Below are 18,762 nucleotides of genomic sequence, written 5' to 3'. Positions count from 1 at the left end.
CCCAAGAAAGTTAAACAAATGTGCGCCCAGATGGAAAGAGGTCCCCAGAAAGCCTAAAAGAATGCTATCAAAGAAAGCATCTTTCCTAGGTTAAGTGCCTGTTGTGGGAGGAAGATAGTTCAGTTCTTTCCCAGAACCACCTGCTCTCTACCTTCCACAACCAGCATTTCCCCTCCTGGCAGGAAATACATTCTCTAGGGGAGAAAGGCTGAGGAAATTCTAGTCATTCCACATGTTTGGAAAATAGTTTATTAATTCATTATAGGGACAGATACATGATCAATGCCTTGGCTTAACACTAAAGACTATCATATTTGTAAGGAGGGGAAAATATGCTGGAAAAATAATTAAATAATACAGCATAAACTAAATACAGACAGATAATGAGCAGGTACCGATTACACGTGTCATGCATCAAGAAAAGGAAGGTTTCTAAATGAAACTCAAAAAATGTAAGGCATCGATGGTAGGTGACAAAGGGATTAATACCCTGTAAAAGGCCAATAGACTCTTTTCTAATAAAAATACTGCTACTAAGACACAAACCTAACACTTCCAAATTACCCAGGGCCCAAATCATATATAAGGCTAGTGAGTAATGGCCACTTTCTTATCAAGTGTGAGTTATAGGCAGATACCAGATTTATTACTTATTTGCTTTTGAGAAACAATTTTCCACCCAACCTAATGGGTTATAAATTGTCTTATTTGCAGCTATTTAATTTAAACCAGAGCCTCAGTGCCTGTTAAACAAGAACATGAAAAATGACTATGTGGCGTAATGCTAAGAGCCTACTGTTAAAACAGCCCTTTAATTCAGGGCAGTTTTTTTTTTTCCCCTTTAGGAAAAAAAAAAAAAAATCAAACCAGCGAAATAAAACGAAGCTTTTGACCTTCAGAGCAATGATGAAACATATACAGTGGTGTTAGCTACAGCAACGCCGAATGCTACAGAAATAGTACAAGTGACAATTCTGTCCCAAACGAGAGACAAACCAGCATGAATAATCTTTAGTGTTATCATAGGCTGGCTGGAGGAGGGGGAGGGGGCGGGGGAGGAAATGGAGGTGCGCGTGTCAAACGTGAGTGACGCCTGAGTGTAATAAACACAGATGCTGAAAGGGTCTGAGGAAGCTGCAACTCTGCTGAGAGACATTTCACCATTAAAAAAAAAAAAAAAAAAAAGAAGAAGAAGAAGAAAGAAAAAGAAAGGATAGACTGGTTATTTCCAATTTGGCCCAGAAGCCAGAGTTAACCCTTTATGTGCCAATCAGTTAAAAAGATCCATTTAGGGAGAAAAGTCCCACATTCTATGCTCCTATGAGAGGCTGGGGTGCAAAATCACATTAATGGCTCATCTTCTCTACACAGGAAATAGAAGTCCAGCTTGTCCCTGTGTGACAGGTCACAGAAAATGACTTTAGGATTGACTTTAAAGGAAAAAAATGAAATGAGCCAATTACCCTTGTCCTGTGCAAAGACCTCGCTTCCAGCACCTAGAGGGTGAAATTCCTCTCACCCCCGTCCAGCAGCTCATGTTCCTAGGGCACAGAGTGGGAAGTCACTGGGCTGTGGTGCCCCCTAATCCCCACTCTCCTTCTCCAGCTTTGGCTGCAGCAGGGAAGGAAGGGCCCCAACCCCCTCCATCTAGCAACCCTGCCTCCCTGCCTAGAAGGGAGGGAATCATTTTATCCTGAGCCTCTAGGTCACATTCCCCTTTCTCGGTCTCAGAAATCCCCTTGCGTGAACTTGGAGCCATCACCTCCAAGGAGAATCCTCCTGTCTCAATCCCAGGGAGAGAGAGAGATGCAAGGGAAACTGGAAGGTCTTCTCCAAACCTGCACCGGGGCTGGCAGTCTGCCTGGGGGGGGGGGGGGGGGGAGACATACGGCGGCACAGAGAGAAGAGGGTCAGGAAGATGGCGAGTGAAGTGAATGGCGGACACAGAAGTCACGCTATGGCCTCAAAGCAGACATGAGGTAGTCATGTTGTTAGGGAAGGATGCAGAGATTGAACCCAGGCAGGTGAACCACACGATGCAGTCTGGGAGAGGTGTGAGAGACAGCAGAGACAGACAGACAGGAGACAGATGGACAGCGGAGAGGAAAGGAAAGAGTATCGGGGAGAAGAAGAAGCAGGGCAGAACTGGGAGAGCGGGCTGACAGGAGCACAAGAGTAGTGAAGGGGAAGGGAGGAGAGGAGAGCCCGAGGGAGTGGATCTCCAAAACCAGGCACTTCCCAAATTACAAAACGAAATGCAGAGTTGCTCTGAGGGCAGCCAGAGTCACCCTCTCAATCTGGGCTGGGCGACAGGGGCAAGGGAGACGGGTAGCGATGCGAAATGTTAGGCATTCAGGGCCTACTGCACTCAGCCCAGCCAGACCGGAAAATGGGCCGGGGCTGTCTTTGTCAGACAGGGCATTGCAGACACTCTCAGAGTGTGTAATAAACAGCTAGGTGACGGAGGTGGGCGGGGGGGAGGGGTGGGGGAAGGCCCACTGGGCTGGGGACTGACCACTCTGGGTCACTGTCCTGACCTGGAGGATCAATTAGGCCATAGTGACCACTGCCTAGACCAGAGTTCCTCAGCTCACCAGCCAGCACGTGCACATGAGTACAACACATACGGCCGTGCCTCACAGGTCCCTCACATGTGTCACAGAGTGTGGGGGGAGTGAAAACACCATTTCTTCCTCTCCCCATGGCCAAAGCACCCCAGGAAGCTCCAAACAGCTTGATGATATTCAGGAGCTGCAGGTACACATGTGTATATACTCAGCCACACGTGCCATGACTCACACCAGCCTGCCCCAAACTGCACCCTGTAGGGGAGCTAGGCAGAGGAGGAGACTGGGGCTCTGGGCAGGCTTGGGCTGGTTCCTAGAGGGCAGGGGGCCTTTGGCTGGCAGCTGTTCCCAGGGGTCTCCTCCAGAGCCTCACTAGGTTGGAGGTCTGGGTACGGATAAGAAGCGTTGGCTGCCTCTGGCAGGCAGGTAAGTCTGTCTGGCCCCGTGGTTGCCTGCTCACACCCTCCCAGCTCCCTGTCCAGCCAGTCTACCCCTTGCCCTAGATCCACGACACTCGAAGTGAGGTCAGGAGCCTCCGAAGACAGGGGATCCTCAGGTTCCAGGTCCTGGAGGTGGAGGTCAGGGTTCCCTTTGGATGCACTAAAGTCAGAGTGGACAATGACTTCAGCCTCCACCTGGTTCCTGCAGGCTGGGGGTGGCTTCTTCCTACCATTGCCCTGGTCAGAGCAGAGAACACAGAGACGAGGTAATCATCACTGACAATGATCATCAGAAGAACGACCAACATACTTGGCGTGGAGGAGGACTGACCCACTCCCCCAAGCCCCAGAGTGTGTATCACCTGGGAGTTGGTAAAGGAAGTACAATGATTGTCCTACAAGAGATGATGATCAGGCCGACGCAAAGGCAGAGAAGAATGGACTACTACCCATTTGCCCTTGCCCAGAGTTCAGAAGTACCAGATTTAGTCAGAGCCTCAGTGCATAGGAGGAAGGGCAGAATGCACTGAGGGCAGGCCCACCCTCAGATCCATGGTGATTCTGCCGGGCCCACACAGGTATGGGGAGAGGAGCGACTGTCTTCAACTCAGGTGAAACAGATTCCCGGAAACTGCCTGCCTTTCACCCGCCCACCTTCAGAGGCTCCAGGGGTTCTCTCCTAGCTAGACTTCCATCCCCAGGGAAATTACCCTCAGAGGTCACCAGAAAGCTCACTACTTACTCTTCACAAGCACAGAGCCCCTTCTCTCCTTTCCTGCCCCTCCTTCCCAGGACACTGACCTTTATGGCGTCATACACCAGAGCCTGCAGCAACAGTGTCTGCCCAGTTCCAGCAGGGGGCAGCAGGGCCCGGGTCAGAGAAGGCATGGCGCCTGCTTGGGGCAGCTCACAGCCAGCCCAGGAACCTGCCCAGCTTGGCCCACCTGGCTGAGCCCAGGAGATCTGCAAGGGGGGAAAGACACAGGAGCACTGAAGGCTTGAGTGGAAGAGGAGAGCAGAAGAGAGGAAAGTGGATGGAGACTCTTGGCCTTCTTGCTACCTCCCCACTAGGGCTGTGGGGAGGGCCTGAGAGTCTGGGGGTGAATTTGAGGATGGAGAATTCTTCCTGCAGAAAAGCCTAATACCACCTGCTTTGGCAAAGCCTAGAAGTGTCCGAGCCAAGCAGGCTCTCCTTCACCACAGGGGCAGGGAAAGGGGGAAGAAGCACTCATGGGTTTGAGCAGGCTCCTCAGAGAAGGGCAGGATGAGCCACCGCTGCTGGCGTGGAAGGTGCCTGCCCTATGTCGGCCTACCTTATCCTGGTCCTGGTCTCAGCGGGCCATAGCCAAGCTGACCAGCCTCTTGTCCCGGTCAGGACTGGGGGGAATGGGTCTTAGAGGTTTCTCCAGCTCCCAGCACAAGGAGGGATCTGGGCGTTGTGGCCACTCTGAGTCACCGGCAAACAGTCCACAGGAGGCCCTTCCCTCCTTCCAGGAGAACCAGACTGACCTATTCTGCCAGGGATGGAGGCCCATCTGCTTCCCTGCCCTGCCAACCCTTTCAGGGAGGAAGGAGAGAGTGCCTTTTCTTCTACAGCTGGTCCAGGGAAGGGGAGGAGGAGGGTGGAGGAGTTTCTCTCTGGGTACACACATTGTACTCTTGCGCCCCCAGGTGTCCTATTTGGAAATGAGCTGTGGTGTGGGGCTCTGACCTGCCCAGGCTCCAGGCTTACCTTTCTCTTGGAGTGACCCCGGCAGTCTGAAGCACCGCCACCCATAAGGCTGTGCACTTCAGCCCTGTCCTCGATGTCTGAGGGCGGTGGAGACCAGTCCTGGGGACGGGGGTGCACAAGGGACTCCAGTTCATGGGCAGCTGGGGGGCTGGGGGGCCCAAGGCGGGCTCTAGAGTACAGTGCAGGGTTCCCAGCATTGGCCGTAGAGGACAGGCCCGGGAGGGCTTCTCTGGAAGGGAAGATAGGGAATCAGGCACAGTGGTCAAAAAGTGAGGGGTAGAGGCAGGACTGGGATCTAGTTCAGCCTATGTCCTTGGGCAGGTTCCTGTCCATCTCTGGACAGGAACTTGGTTTCCCTGTCTGTGTAATGATTAAGAAACTGTTCAAAACAGCTGAAACTTTGCAAATGGGACCTTCCCTCCCTTGACTCCAGGTATCTGAAGATTTGGGGTCCCTCCTTCCAAGATGCTGGTACCTACAGAGAGAGTGAGAGAAGGCAGCTCTGCCTATGCCCGCCCTTGCTGAGGAGGTAGGCTGGGGGCTCCCCTAAACCCACTCCCCTCTCTCATGAGGATATCACCCCCAATCCCTCCATCCTAGAATCCTAATTTTAATGGAGGCGCTGAGGGTTCCTTGGCAAATCGTGGCCATTCTCCCTGCTTTCTCATCTCTGGAGCCCTTCTGGAAATCTCTCCTCTCTGTAGTCAGACTGGCTTCTTCACCCACCTGTGGGGGCTGCGGCGCAGGCCGGCACACATGCAGGCCAGGAGGCAGAGGAGGCCCAGGCAGACACCCACAATGATGCCTGTGACTGAGTGCACGTCCAAGGAGTCTGGTGGTGGAGACAGAGGGGACAGAACAGGTCAAGGCCAGAGGCTCAGGGTTCATAGAGTCTCACCCTTTGGATACTCAAAATCTTTTCTTTTTTTTCAAGTATTTTTTTAAGTTTATTTATTTTGAGAGAGGGAGAGAGTGAGTGAGCATGAGTAGGGGAGGGGCAGAGAGAGAGAGGGAGAGAGAGAATCCCAAACAAGTTCCACACTGTCAGCACAGAGCCCAATGTAGGGCTTGATCTCATGAACTGTGAGATCATGACCTGAGCCAAAATCAAGAGTCAGATACTTAACTCGATGAGCCACCCAGGTGCCCCCTGACACTCAGAATGCAAGAAGGGGTCCACCACTGCCTCTCTGACTATCCTCCTCATTGGAAATCTGAAGTTGTGGTCCCTGTTTGTCAACCTGGCCTTTCAGTGAAACACAACTGGGACTGGTTTCGTGGGTATGCTACAAGGGTGGTCTCACGGGGCTCACACTTGGAAGGGCTCTGTGCTTGGTTTAATGCTCTGCTGTCACCATCTTGAAATTCTAATTTTTTTTAAATAATATTTGAGAGAGAGAGGCACAGAGTGCAAGTGGGGGATGGAGAGAGAGAGGGAGATACAGAATCCGAAACAGACTCCAGGCTCTGAGCTGTCAGCATAGAGCCTGATGCAGGGCTCGAACTTACAAATGGTGAGATCATGACCTGAGCTGAAGTCAGATGCTTAACCAACTGAGCCACCCAGGTGCCCCGAAATTCTAATTTTTCAAGAAAGGCCCCACATTTTCGTTTCACACTTGGCCCTGCAAATTATATAGCCAGTTCTGTTGCCCACTCCCACTCCATAAGGCTCGTCATGTCTCCACACCAATCCTCCAATCAAAGCAATTTCCCAAAGAACAAAGCCAGTCTCCCACAAGTCTGACCTCTCGACTGAATCACCACTGAACTACACCCAATTTCCCCTTCAAATTTGTCCTCTCTGCACCAAACTACGAGGCCAGCTGTCCAAAATGATAAAATGGTAGTTGTGCCTGGGAACAGGGCCTTGGAAGAGATAACTTTAGGATTAGAGGTCAACTTGAGGGGCCTCAGAAGAACTTAGGCTGTCCCAGGATGGACCCACTTTTCCCTCCCTGCCCTCATACCTGAGAGCTTCTCCTGGAGAGTGATCACATCCTGCAGACCAGAGAAGGGCCCAGGCCCCACCTCTGTGCGTGCCCCCATCTTGAAGAAGTACCTCGTGTCGCTCTCAAGGCCGTGTACCTCAGCACTGAAGATGTTTCCTGGGGGCAGGGGGAAGCAGGGAGAGCAGGGTTGGGGGGCTGGGTGGGGATGGGATGCAGAGATAGCCTGGGAAGCAGGACTCGGAAGGTATGCTCTCCCACTCAGGCACCAGCTTCTGCCTCTTCCTTCTAGAAACCCCCGGGACAAACCTCAGCCACACTCTCACCACTAACCCAGCCACTGGAGAGGTTGGGAAAGGGAGAGAGAGTGTGGAAGCTCTTGCTCAGATGCCCTGGTGTGGGAGCCCTCACCCTCCGTGGTGAGCAGGGTCCACTGGTGCTCGGGCTGGGTGTGGTTGTTGCTGTATAGAATCAGATATTCCACGATCTCGCCATTGGGCTCCGTCGGGGGACACCAGTGCAGCCGAACGGTGGATGGCGTCAGGGGGCTCAGGCGCAGGTCGGATGGAGGCGTTGAGGGCCCTGGGGTGCAGGGGAAGAGATGAGGAGAGGCACAGTCACTGAGAGCCCCAGCTCTGGGGGCAGCTGGGAGATGGGGCATGAGGACATGGCCTCCCTTTCTCCTCCTTCACTGGACAAACCACAAGCCACAAAACAAAATGAGATCTGATCTCTAACTGGGGAGTTTCTGGAAAACAGCTGGAAAGGTTTCACTACTTCTCCCCTCCCAGAAACTCTCCAAGTCTTCAAGTAAAATTCATTGATGCCCTATGTAGCCTTTGTCTATGTCTGCCCCTGACACGGGTCCTAAGGGTCATGGGAAGCCCAGTGTGAGAAGTACAACCTTGGAAGTCTTTGTGTTCTGTTTTTAGAGAAGAAGCTGATCCCGGGGGATGGGGGTGAATGAGGAAGGGTGAGAAGTAGGGACACAGGTGACTAATGAGTTGGAAAGGGTCAGATCTTTGGGGTTTCAGGTCTTCAAGGCCTGGCAGAGGATGAGATGGGGACCCAAGGCTCTAAGGTGTAAGACAGCCACAGCATTACAGGCCGTCAGAACCCTCTTTGACTCTCAGCTCTAGTCTCCCACCCCTCCATCTGCAAAAGGAGAAAACATCCCCTGTCTGTAGCACGGCCAGTTGTGCTGGGGAGCCAATGTCATAAAGTCTCCTCTGAGAAAACAATGGGGCCCCCTCAACTTCCTATGCAGTTTAAGACCACAATAACTGAAGTCATAAGTAGGTGAGAAACAATTTGTAAGGAGTGCTTTTAAAGAACAAATCCATGAGTGCAGAGCTCTCACCCCCACCCCCCAAACGTCTTCCTATATCAGATCCTGGGACAAAGGTCTTCTGTCTATGGGAAGGTAAACAGTTTTAGGGCTGATAGAACTGAAGAGCCTCTGCTATGAGAACAAAAACCCATTTGTCTTGGAATGCCATTTCTAGAGGTTACACAGTCACAGACTTGGACAGTGAGTGGCCCCATCCTTTCTTGTTACAGATGGGGAAACAGAGGCCCAATGGGGAAGGGATCTGCCCACGGTTTCCGGTGTGCCAGGGGCAGGATGGGGACCCAAATGTAGAATCCACGACGCCTCCCTGACCTGGCCCCTCTTCACCAACTCAGTGAGGTCTTGGCAGTCCCATAAAAGAAGCCACTCCTCTAAATCTTATTATGTTTATGCCTAAAGCACAGGACTGGCCTACACAAATGCAAAGTCAACGATAGACAGAAATGGGGCTCTGAGGGACGTATCAAAAAAGAAGGCCCGGGGTGCCTGGGTGGCTCAGTCGGTTGGGCGTCCGACTTTGGCTCAGGTCGTGATCTCACAGCTTGTGAGTTCGGGCCCCACATCGGGCTCTGTGCTGACAGCTCGGAGCCTGGAGCCTGCTTCGGATTCTGTGTCTCCCTCTCTCTCTCCCTCTCTCTCTCTCTGCTCCTCCCCCACTTGTGCTCTATCAAAAATAAATAAATGTAAAAAAAAAATTAAAAAAAAAAAAAGAAGGCCGGATTGCTTGTAAAAGATGGACTGCTGGCAAGGGGGCCACTCACGGTCAGGCAGGGTGGAGCGCTCCACCACGGAGCCAAAAGGCCCGTCCATGTCCACTCCGTGGGACTGTACTGCAAACTCATATTTGGTGAACGGCTTCAGCCCACCAATGAGGATGTCTTCTCCAGAACTGTTGAGGCAAGAAATGTGACTGGTGCTTCAGGCACCCCCTCCTAGCAGGGTAGGTCCCTCCAAATCCACTCCCCCAGTCCAGCCCAGCCCAGCTCCAGGCCCCACCCTGGGCAGGGAATCTACTCTCTGGCATGGGGGCCGCTGACACCACCCAGGGGCCCTATAGAGAGGTCTGGATGTACGCTGCTCCCAAGGTATTCTGTCCAATCTCCGAACTAGGCGTCCTGCTCCAGGAAACCTGCCTGGATTAATCCAAGTCATTGAGCACCCAAGGAACCATCTCTGATGCATCTTTTCCTTGACTTAATTGTCCTTTAGTTGCAGCTGTACATAACTATCGTGTTTTTCTACTTTAGCCTATTTTATTTGCTTTGTAGTGTTTTCTATTATATTTTTATGCAATTTTTCCTCTGCCAAACCAACAGCTCCTCAGGGCAATGGCTGTGCCTTCCAATCTGACTGGGGGCCCTCTCAGCACAGCATCTGGGCTCTCTCCTCCCCATCATGTCAGGAGGCTTCTGAGGTCGAAGAAATGGGTCTGTCCTGCATCACATTCTCTGGGGTTGAGTATGAGGTTCCGTGTGAGGGGATGGGATAACAGGACTCCCCTTTTCCACCTGTCACCATCAGGGCATCAGACCCTCAGTGTGCCACAGTGCAACATGCGAGCCATGAAAGGTTCCTGCATCCCTGGGGGTCCCCCCCCCATCACCAGCTGCTGCCTTCCTCCCCCCTCACAGCATTAGCTGGCTTCCCTACCTGGTATAATAGGTGACCAGGGAGGCATTCCTGAGCCCCCAGGGGCTGAAGCGCACAGTATAGTTTACAATCTTGACCGTGGTGAAGTCTGGCTTTTTCCACCGAAGCCAAATGGATGTGGAGCTGTTTGATTCCGCATGGACGTGGGCGGGGGGCAAGGGTGGTCCCCTCTGGATGGGCAAGTCTGGAAGGTGAAAACAGAGTGTGGGGAAAGGAGGGAGGATACTCATCCCGAAATATGGGCAGTGGTTTGAAGTTCCCAAGGCACTTATTTTCACCCTCTCTCCTCCGATCCTGAAAGTTGAGTAGCATCATTCCCACTTCACAGATGAGGAAACTGAGGCTCCCAAGAATTTAAGTGATTTTGGCCAAGGTCATATAAGTAGCAAACTGTATAGAGAGAGGCAACAAATCATGGCAATTAAAAGCAGATTTTAGAGCCAGGTTACCCTGGTTCCAATTCTAGCTCTGCCATGTACTAGCTGTGTGACCTGGGAGAAGTTACTTAATCTCTCTCTGCCTCCAGTCCCTATTCTGTCAGTGGAGCTGATAATATACTTACCTCATAGTATTGTTATGAGGACTAAATCAGTTACTATTTGTTAAGTACACAGAAAAGCATCTTGCAGGGGCGCCTGGGTGGTTCAGTCGGTTGAGTGTCCGACTTTGGCTCAGGTTATGATCTTGCAGTCCGTGAGTTCGAGCCCCGCATCAGGCTCTGTGCTGACAGCTCAGAGCCTGGAGCCTGCTTCAGATTCTGTCTCCTTCCCTCTCTGCCCCTCCCACACTTGTGCTCTGTCTCCGCCTCTCAAAAAGAAATAAATGTAAAAAAAAAATTTTTTTTAATAAATAAAAAAAAAGAAAAGCTTCTTGCATATTGTTATGAACTGAATGTTTGCGCCTCCTGCCAGATTCCTATGTTGACATTTGAACACATGGTGGTGCCCTCATGAATGGGATTATTTCCTATCTTTGTCCATCCAGGCTGCTATAACAAAGTACCATAGACTGGGTGGCTTATAAACAAAAGAAATTTATTTCCCACAGTTATGGAAGCTGGAGTCTAAGATCAGGATGCCAGCATGCTCAAGTTCTGGTAAGAGCCCATTTGTGGGCTAAAGACTGCCAACTTCTCCTTGTATGATATTATGGAGGACAGCAGAGAGAGGCAGTGAGCTCTCTTGTGACATTTATAAGGGCATCAATCCTATTCATAAGGGCCCCACCCTCACGACCTCATCTAATCCTATTTACCTCCTAGTACATCATATTGGAGGGTAGAGTTTCAATGTATGAATTGTGGGGATGGAGGGGGAGACCCAGACTTTCAGCACATAACTGCCCTTGTAGAAGAACCCCCCAGAGAGCCCTCCAGCCCCCTTTCTGCCATGTGAGGATACAGTGAGAAGATGGCCTATGGTCTGTAAACCAGAAAGTGGACTCTCACTAGACACTGACTCTACTGGCACCTTGACCTCGGACTTCCTCCAGAACTGTGAAAAATAAATGGTTGTTTAAGCCACTCGGTCTGGGGTATTTTTATTATAGCAGCCCGAACTAAGACATATATAGTGAGTACTACAGGATGATGTGTTCATTACATAAGTATAAAATAAAATAAACTCCATGACAGCAGGTACCTTATCTGTATTGTTCATCACTAAATTTCCAGAACAGGGCAGTAGACACTTAGTGAAATATTTGCTGAATGAACAAACTGGAATTAGAACTCAGGTCTCCTGGCTCCTGGTTGAGGGCTCCTTTGACAAAACCGAATGGTTAAAAATCAGCCTGGGAAGTTAGGGGTGAGGGGATCCATGATGGGCACCCAAGGTGGCCCATACAAAGCCAGTAGGCAGTGTACTACAGTGGAAAGACTTGTTGGGCAGCCAAGAGTCCTGGTTCTAGTCTAGGCTCTGTGCAACCTTGGGTAAAGTCCCTTTACCTCTCTGAGTCTCACTTTCCTGATGGGCCACATAAGGACACTCTCCCTGCCTAGAGTGGAGGGATAATCTGATAGGCAGTGTGATGTAGGTGGATGTATTTTAAAACATGTTTAAAGGTCAAACAGGGTCAGGAGTCACCGATTAACCATGGGGTTTCTCTCTGTCCAAACCTTCCAAATTAGCACTGCTCGTGGGTAAGGAAAATACGGTAGCAGTCCTGAAAGTGCACCAGCTGAAGCTTCTGTCTGCGACAGAGGCTGTCTGGGGCTAGAAGAGGACCTCTGAGCCTAAGAGCATGGGTCCGGGGGTAGCTGAGGCTACCGGATGGCCTGACCACCAAGGCTGGCCCAGAGGGAAGGGAAAGGAAGAAGCACACAGACCCTTCAACAGAGCCCTCCTCCCTCTTCTTCCCCAGCCCCCTCACCTGGCGTGGGAGCTTTTTCTGTCTTGCCCTTCCACACCGCTGCGTAGCCGTCCTCATGTTTGTTGAATGCCACAAGCTTCACCTCGTACAGCCGGCCAGGGGCTGGGGAAGGTCATGGGGGTCACTGGCTAGAGGGACCTCTGAGGCCACTCTTTCATCCCCAGATAGCACTCCATTCCCAACTCCCATGCCCAGCTTGCCCCGTTCCCAACCAAGGCTATGCCCATCTCCCTCCCTCCCCCAGCCCTCCTCACCTAGCTGGGTCAACTCATACTGCTTCACTTTCTTCTTGAGCCGGACAGGCCCCACATCCCAAGCCTGGTCTCCGCGGCCCCCTGGGGGACTCTCACCATTGGCCTCCTCCTCCTCGGCTCCCACCTCCCGCCAGTACAGTTTGTAGCCAGAGATCTGGGCAGGGTGAGGGGGAGGCTGCCACGACACGACCAGGGACTCCATTCTCGCCCGCACCTTCAACTCTGCAGGGGCAAAAGGGACTGGGGGCAAAGGAGCAGGATGGGAAGAAGGGGTGAGAGAATGGGAAGTGAGGAGAAGGAAGCCAGAGGTGGGAGAGGGGGACAGGTAGGAGGAAGCCAAAAGCAGGAAGCCAGCACTGAGTGAGAGCCTTGCCAGCCTCCTTGCAGTGAATGGACACTCAGCCACCACTCCTTGTGCCAGACCTGAGCTCAGTCTAGAGGTGAACTCCCTATTCTACACACCCAGAGTGCTGAGAATGTAGGCGTGTCTCCTGAGCGCTTGCAAAGAGGTCAGCGAGGAGCACCTCTGGGGCGGTGCTGATAGTACCTGGCACAGCGTAGGGCTCCATAATTCTTCTGAAGGAATGCATGAGTGGATACTGACAGACAAGGGGGTCGCAGGGGTTGCTGAGATTGGAAAGGAGGGAAGGAGCCATTGGTGTAGGGAGCCGACTTGGAGCCTAAGAGTGGGGCTTTATTATGTGTCAGACACTGTTCTAAGCCCTTTGTACATGTGTTTTATTCTCACAACCCTACAAAATAACAAAAATACTACTGTCTCCATTTTACAGATAAGAAAACTGAGAAGTTAAGCGACTTGCCCAAGGTCACACAGAGAGCATATGTGCCAGGTTCTGTCTGCACTTAATCACTGTATTATTGGGCCTCTTGACAAAACCAACAATCACGATCAATGAAAAGCAACTAGTATTTAACAAGCTCTTATTACGTGCTAAACACTTGTTCACAATGCATTATTAATCCTTATGCCACCTTTGGCAATAAATGAAGCCTCAGAGTTGTGAATGGTTTGTCCAAGATCACGCAGGTAGAAGGGACACTGTAGCCCAGGTGTGTCTGTAAAGGCCAGCCCTTCGCCTCTACACCTGGCCTCCCTTACCCCTCAAGCAGGGGGAGCCATGGAAGGTCTCTGAAGGAGAGGGTGTTTGGGCCTGAGTTCTAAGGGCACACATACACTCCAGTCACACACACACGGTCCTTCCTCTCCCCTCAGACCCCCTACCGTGGCTCTGGTTGTGCATACTGGGCGTCCTGTGCTGCATCCACTGGGAGGGCGTCCCATAGCCAGCTCCTGTGCCAGCCGAAATCCGTACTCGATACACTTTGTTGGGCTGAAGCGAACTCAGCGTAAACTGTGTTTCATTCCCAGGCACCTCGGTGGAGAAAACCTGATCTGCTGGGACAGGAAACATGGCTACTGGGTGGCCACCTAAAGACCAGGACCCCTAAACTCCCCTATACCAACTATTCCACCCCAGATCGTGGTTCCTCGGCGCCCATGGGAGCCTGAGGCCCTCTCAGCACTGACCCCTCAGTCATGGCTCCAGAGCTGACTCCTGGGCCTCCAGCCTGGGCTGACACAGGCCATCAGCCTCAGCTCAGAGTGGAGAGAACCACAGCATGCACTCCGCACTTCCCCATGAACTGTCTGTGACCATCCCTTCATACACACTCTAGGACGCAGGCACAAGGGGTTGTCTCTGAAGGCCATCAGGTACCGCCTGCCTATTGGAGCTCTGATGACCACCCCAAGCCCCCTTCCTCATGCTTCCCTCCTTTCTCACTCTCACCCTGCCCCCCCCCCCGCCACTTGCCTTCTCCTAACTCTTTATCCCTTTCACACCCTCTCCCCTAGATCATCTACATCTGCCCTAACATGCCGTCCCCAATGCTCTGTTTCCCCAATCCCACAAGCACACCCTCCACCTCCTGTTCTCTCATCTGCTTTTTGAGCTGGAAGGGACCCCAGGGATTATCTAGTCTACCTGCCTCATTTCACAGATGAGGAAACTGAGGCAGGGACTTAACCGCATTACCCACTATAGCTGTAGAGGAGGTGGGGCTAGAACTCAGGCCTCTGTCTTGAGCTTTGCCTCTTTACCTTTCCCTACACCTAGCCCACACTCCTCTTGTCCAAGTTCATATTTCCCTACTCTACCTCTCTGCTTAATTTCCTCAGACTCTCCCCACCTCTACTTGGGTCCTCAGCTGCTCTGGCCAGCCCTTCACATCAATAATTCCCAGGTAGGTGGAGCCCTGCCCCCACTTACCTTCCTTTCCCAAACCGTACTCTATCTTGTACTTCACCACCTGCCCATTGCTCAGGCTGGGAGGCAGGGGCAGCCACGCCACCCTGATGTCCAAGGGGTTGGGGCTGGACAGGGAGAGCTGGGGCGCTGCACTGGGGACTGAGACAGAAGAACATCAGCGTGAGCTCTGCTCCACCGACGTGGAAGGTGAGGCCCAGGAGCGATCAGAGACTTGCCCAGGTCACACAGCAAGTCAGAAGTAGGCCCGGGATCTGAGGGAGGAAAGGGAGCCTCTCAGGGGAGCCCCAAACTGGAGATGAGGGGACATCCTTCCCACCCTAAAGCCAGAAAAAGGTTTGGGGCACAATCTTCCACATCCAATGGTTTCATGTCACTGGCCCCTGCCTGACTGGATGGTACATGGATATTGAGAAGGGCCATATGACAGAGGGAATCAAGACCTGTCCTCAAGTCCCAGCTGTACTACTGACCTTGGGCAAGTCACTCTCATTTTCTGGGCCTCAGTTTCCTAAACTGTAAATTGGGAAGAACCATTACCCACCCCCTTACAGGGCACAAAAGATGACATGAGGCAGGTAAAAGTCCCTTGGCAAACACTAGTAAAGAGAAGCCGAACTACCATCCCCAGGGAATTCTCTGGAACCCAAGGGGCCCACTGCAGGTTTAGAGGCCCTACCATCATCCAGCGTGTGGACCAGTGCTGGGGTAGAGGTGCGGCTGGCCCCCAGCTGGGAGTAGGCCACCACGTAGAACTCATAATCGGTGTTGGGTTCCAGGTCTCGAACCTGCAGCTCTGTGGTGTCATTGTTCACTGCAAACTGGTATTCCACATTGTCTATGCCTGGGGCAGTGACACAGGGACAAAGACTGTCACAAGGCCACCCCCAGAGGCCTACCAGCTGGAGGTTATCTAGGGATCCTTCACATTGCCCCAGTCTCTGGAATAGTCTGTAACTAAATCATCAGATCATCTGAGCCCCAGAGTATAGACTTCCCTGGCTTCTAGTCCCACTGTATTAATTCCTCTGCTGGCTAGGAAGTTCTTTCTGTTGTCTAATTGAAGTGACTCCTGCTGCAGCTATAATAAACTGGCTCCAGGAGTGCCAAGGCATTTTTCTCTGGGAGGAAAAGCATCCTCTTCCTCCTCTATCATAACAGGCTGTGGCTGAGGGGGAAATGTGCTGCACACTTTGACCTTTCCAGCACATCGAAGAGTACTACCTAGCCCATACCTATGTGGGTCTGTTCCGCGGGCTCCCACCCCATCCCACCCTATCCCCAAAGGTACCCACACGGCAACCCATCCGTCTTTTAACCTGTGCCCCCCTCAGGGCGCCCCCACGCGGGTTCCCAGCAGACTTACCGCGTGCCTTCTGGTAGTGGAGGGAGAAGCCGATGATCTGCTCGCTGTGCAGCTCGGGCCGCTCCCAGGCCACGAGCACGGTGGAGCTGCTCAGCGGCGTGGCCGTGACCCGCGTGGGGGCGCTGGGCAGCCCCTCGCGCACCACGACGGCCAGGGGCGCGGCGGCGCACGCGGTGCCCGCGCTGTTCTCCGCCACGCACTGGTAGTAGCCGGCGTCCTGCAGGCCGATCTGCGTGATGACCAGGCTGCCGCCGCCGCCCTGCACCTTGACGCGCCCGTTGGGCCGCAGCGGCGCCCCGTCGTGCAGCCAGCGCAGCGCGGGCCTGGGCTCCCCGGCCGCTCGACACACGAAGCGCGCCGTGCTCGCCCGCGTCCGCGACAGCGCCTCGGGCGCCTGCGAGATGGCAGGGGCCGCTGGGGGCGGGGAGGGGGACGCTGACCGCGCGCTCCGGCCGCCAGGGGTCCTGCAGCCTCTCCGCATACCCCGGCCGGCTGCCGCGCGCCCTCCGCTCGCTCCATCCTCTCCCTGAGTCACCCCGCCCCCAAATACTCGCATGTGGCGCCGCCCTACCCCTGCTCCTCCCGCGTTTACCCCAGCCCCACGCCGCCAGCCTACTCCTCCTCGCTCCCAGTTGTCCCCGGGCCTCCCGAGCCTCCCCTAAGTACCCTAGCTCCTCCTGGGCCTCACCCCTCTCCCTCAGGTACCGTAACCTCTTTCCCTCCTTCCAGTGTCTCCCACACCGGGGAGACTCCCCGCCCGCCACAGTTATCCCAGCCCGGAGCAACTCCGTCCCCCAGTTTTTCGTGCCACCCAGACGACCCCACCGTCTCCCCTAACCCTCAGTCCTACCCCTCCCCCCATTACCTAGGTCCCGCTCAGACCACCCGTCGCCACCCCCCCCAATCACCCAAGTCATGCCCTAACCACCCCTCTCCTTCTCTCCCTGCCTCAACTTCCCCCACCCCTTCCTCCTATCCTTTCCCGCTCTTCCCCTCCTCCAGCTGTCCCCTGCACTACCCACCCTAACGAAGGGCCCCTCCCCTGAGCGCCGTCCCCCTAGCTCCAGCCCTTTTCCACCTTCCAGGGTTGCCCCTCGGTCCTTCTAACACACCCGCTTGCCCATCCCCCCTCCCCATCTTCCCTTCCCCACTCCTAGCTGACCCGGCCCAATCCGGTCCCCCTGAGCCCCTACTACCGGGTCCTCCACCCCGCCTCACCCAGCACGCGGAGCTCGGCGGCGGCCGTGGCGAAGTCGCGCGTGCGGGGCTTGTTAGCGCGGCAGACGTAGACGCCCGAGTGTCGGGGCTGCGCGCTGCTGATTAGCAAGTTGGTGCGGCCCAGGACGATGACATCCGTGGAGATGGGCTTCCCGTCTGGGGGAGGAGAGGAAGAGCGGTGGAGGGGGCACTGAGGACTGGCCCTCCATCTACTCCTTGCATCCGGGGGCCCCTCGACGCGGGACTAAGAGAACACAGCAGTCCCTTATTTGAATTTCAGTTCCTCCCCTTGCTAGACAAGTGACCCTCTGTGAACCCTAGTGTCTCTGTCTGTAAAATGGGGACAGATAGCCCCTAGCTGGAAGGGCTGCTCTGGGGGTGAAACAAATAAGGTTTGTGAGAAGGCCTGGCACAATGCAGGCACCTAACAGGTGCTCAGTAAACTAGTCACTGATTACCGTTACCATTATTATTAAATTCATTTCTCTCAAGAACTCACTCCTCCTGTATGGTGTTGTCCCAATATTATGATGAAGATACGGCTGGAAAGATCTGACCAAAGCCAAAGATTTGAACATACAGAAGACTTTTATCTTGATATGAAATGAGAACCATTTTAAAAGCCTAAGCTTTAGGGGAATCTGGGTGACTCAGATCCGCCCCCTTAAGCTACCCACTCTTGGTTTTGGCTCAGGTCATGATCTCTCAAGTTCCTGAGTTCAAGCCCCATATTGGGCTCTGTGTGCTGACAGTGCAAAGAGCCTGCTTGGAATTCTCTCTCTCTCTCTCTCTCTCTCTCTCTCTCTCTCTCTCTCTCTGCATGTCCACCCTCAAATAAATAAACTTAAAAAAAAAAAAAAGAAGCCTGTGCTTTACGAACATGAACAGAAAATCTGGAGAAAAAGTGCAAATGACCAAGAAATACACAAAAGTGTTCAGCTTTACATAATCAAAGAAATGCACATCAAAACACAGATGTTAATTTTCACCTATCAAATTAGGAAAGTTAAAAAAAAATTTAATGTTTATTTATTTATTTATTTATTTATTTATTTATTTATTTATTTATTTATTTTTTTTGAGAGAGAGAGACAGAAACAGAGCATGAGCAGGGGAGTGGCAGAGGGAGAAGGAGACAGAATCTGAAGCAGGCTCCAGGCTCTGAGCTGTCAGCACAAAGCCCCACAAAGGGCTCAAACTCACGGACTGTGAAATCATGACCTGAACCTAACACGTGAGCCGAAGTTGGATGCTTAACCAAATGGGCCACCCAGGTGCCCCAAATTAGGAAAGGTTTTTTAAAAGGTAAGCTGCAATGCCAGAGAAAGGGTAAATGCTAATGCGGTCTCCACTTTGACTTTGACCCAGGGATCCCATTTGTGGGCAGCTGTTCTGGGGAGATATGAACAGGGCTGATCACTGTAATGTTAACTGTAATAGTGGATAACTGGAAAGGACTTAAAAATTCAACAGGAGAAACTGGCAAGTTGTATTATGGCTATATTCAAATGATGGAATATAGTCATTAAAATTACTTTTTGGGGGGCACCTGGCTGGCTCAGTCGGTAGAGCATCTG

General features: G+C 52.8%; 1 protein-coding gene across 4 annotated transcripts in view; it reads right to left on the bottom strand.

Moving 5' to 3' along the window:
• Window positions 1–233: 233 nt before the first annotated feature.
• The window catches only part of IGDCC4 (immunoglobulin superfamily DCC subclass member 4), a 40,315-nt gene continuing 21,786 nt past the window's right edge, over window positions 234–18,762 (bottom strand). The window contains exons 6-20 of one of the 4 annotated variants that reach the window (XM_023255185.2): window positions 17,186–17,341; window positions 15,968–16,381; window positions 15,281–15,445; window positions 14,605–14,742; window positions 13,557–13,730; window positions 12,314–12,553; window positions 12,060–12,161; window positions 9,690–9,873; window positions 8,801–8,928; window positions 7,100–7,270; window positions 6,710–6,847; window positions 5,466–5,571; window positions 4,740–4,968; window positions 3,809–3,970; window positions 234–3,244 (exon numbers count right to left, since the gene is read on the bottom strand). In XM_023255185.2, the coding sequence (XP_023110953.2) occupies window positions 2,834–3,244; window positions 3,809–3,970; window positions 4,740–4,968; window positions 5,466–5,571; window positions 6,710–6,847; window positions 7,100–7,270; window positions 8,801–8,928; window positions 9,690–9,873; window positions 12,060–12,161; window positions 12,314–12,553; window positions 13,557–13,730; window positions 14,605–14,742; window positions 15,281–15,445; window positions 15,968–16,381; window positions 17,186–17,341 (2,918 nt within the window). In that variant the 3' untranslated portion in view covers window positions 234–2,833. The remainder of the gene's footprint in view (window positions 3,245–3,808; window positions 3,971–4,739; window positions 4,969–5,465; window positions 5,572–6,709; window positions 6,848–7,099; window positions 7,271–8,800; window positions 8,929–9,689; window positions 9,874–12,059; window positions 12,162–12,313; window positions 12,554–13,556; window positions 13,731–14,604; window positions 14,743–15,280; window positions 15,446–15,967; window positions 16,382–17,185; window positions 17,342–18,762) is intronic. The other 3 variants (XM_023255187.2, XM_023255188.2, XM_023255186.2) reach the window with 3 other exon arrangements.

Source organism: Felis catus, chromosome B3, assembly GCF_018350175.1.
Source record: "Felis catus isolate Fca126 chromosome B3, F.catus_Fca126_mat1.0, whole genome shotgun sequence".
In the NCBI taxonomy this organism is placed as follows: domain Eukaryota; kingdom Metazoa; phylum Chordata; class Mammalia; order Carnivora; family Felidae; genus Felis; species Felis catus.
This window is presented reverse-complemented; position numbering and strand designations above follow the sequence as displayed.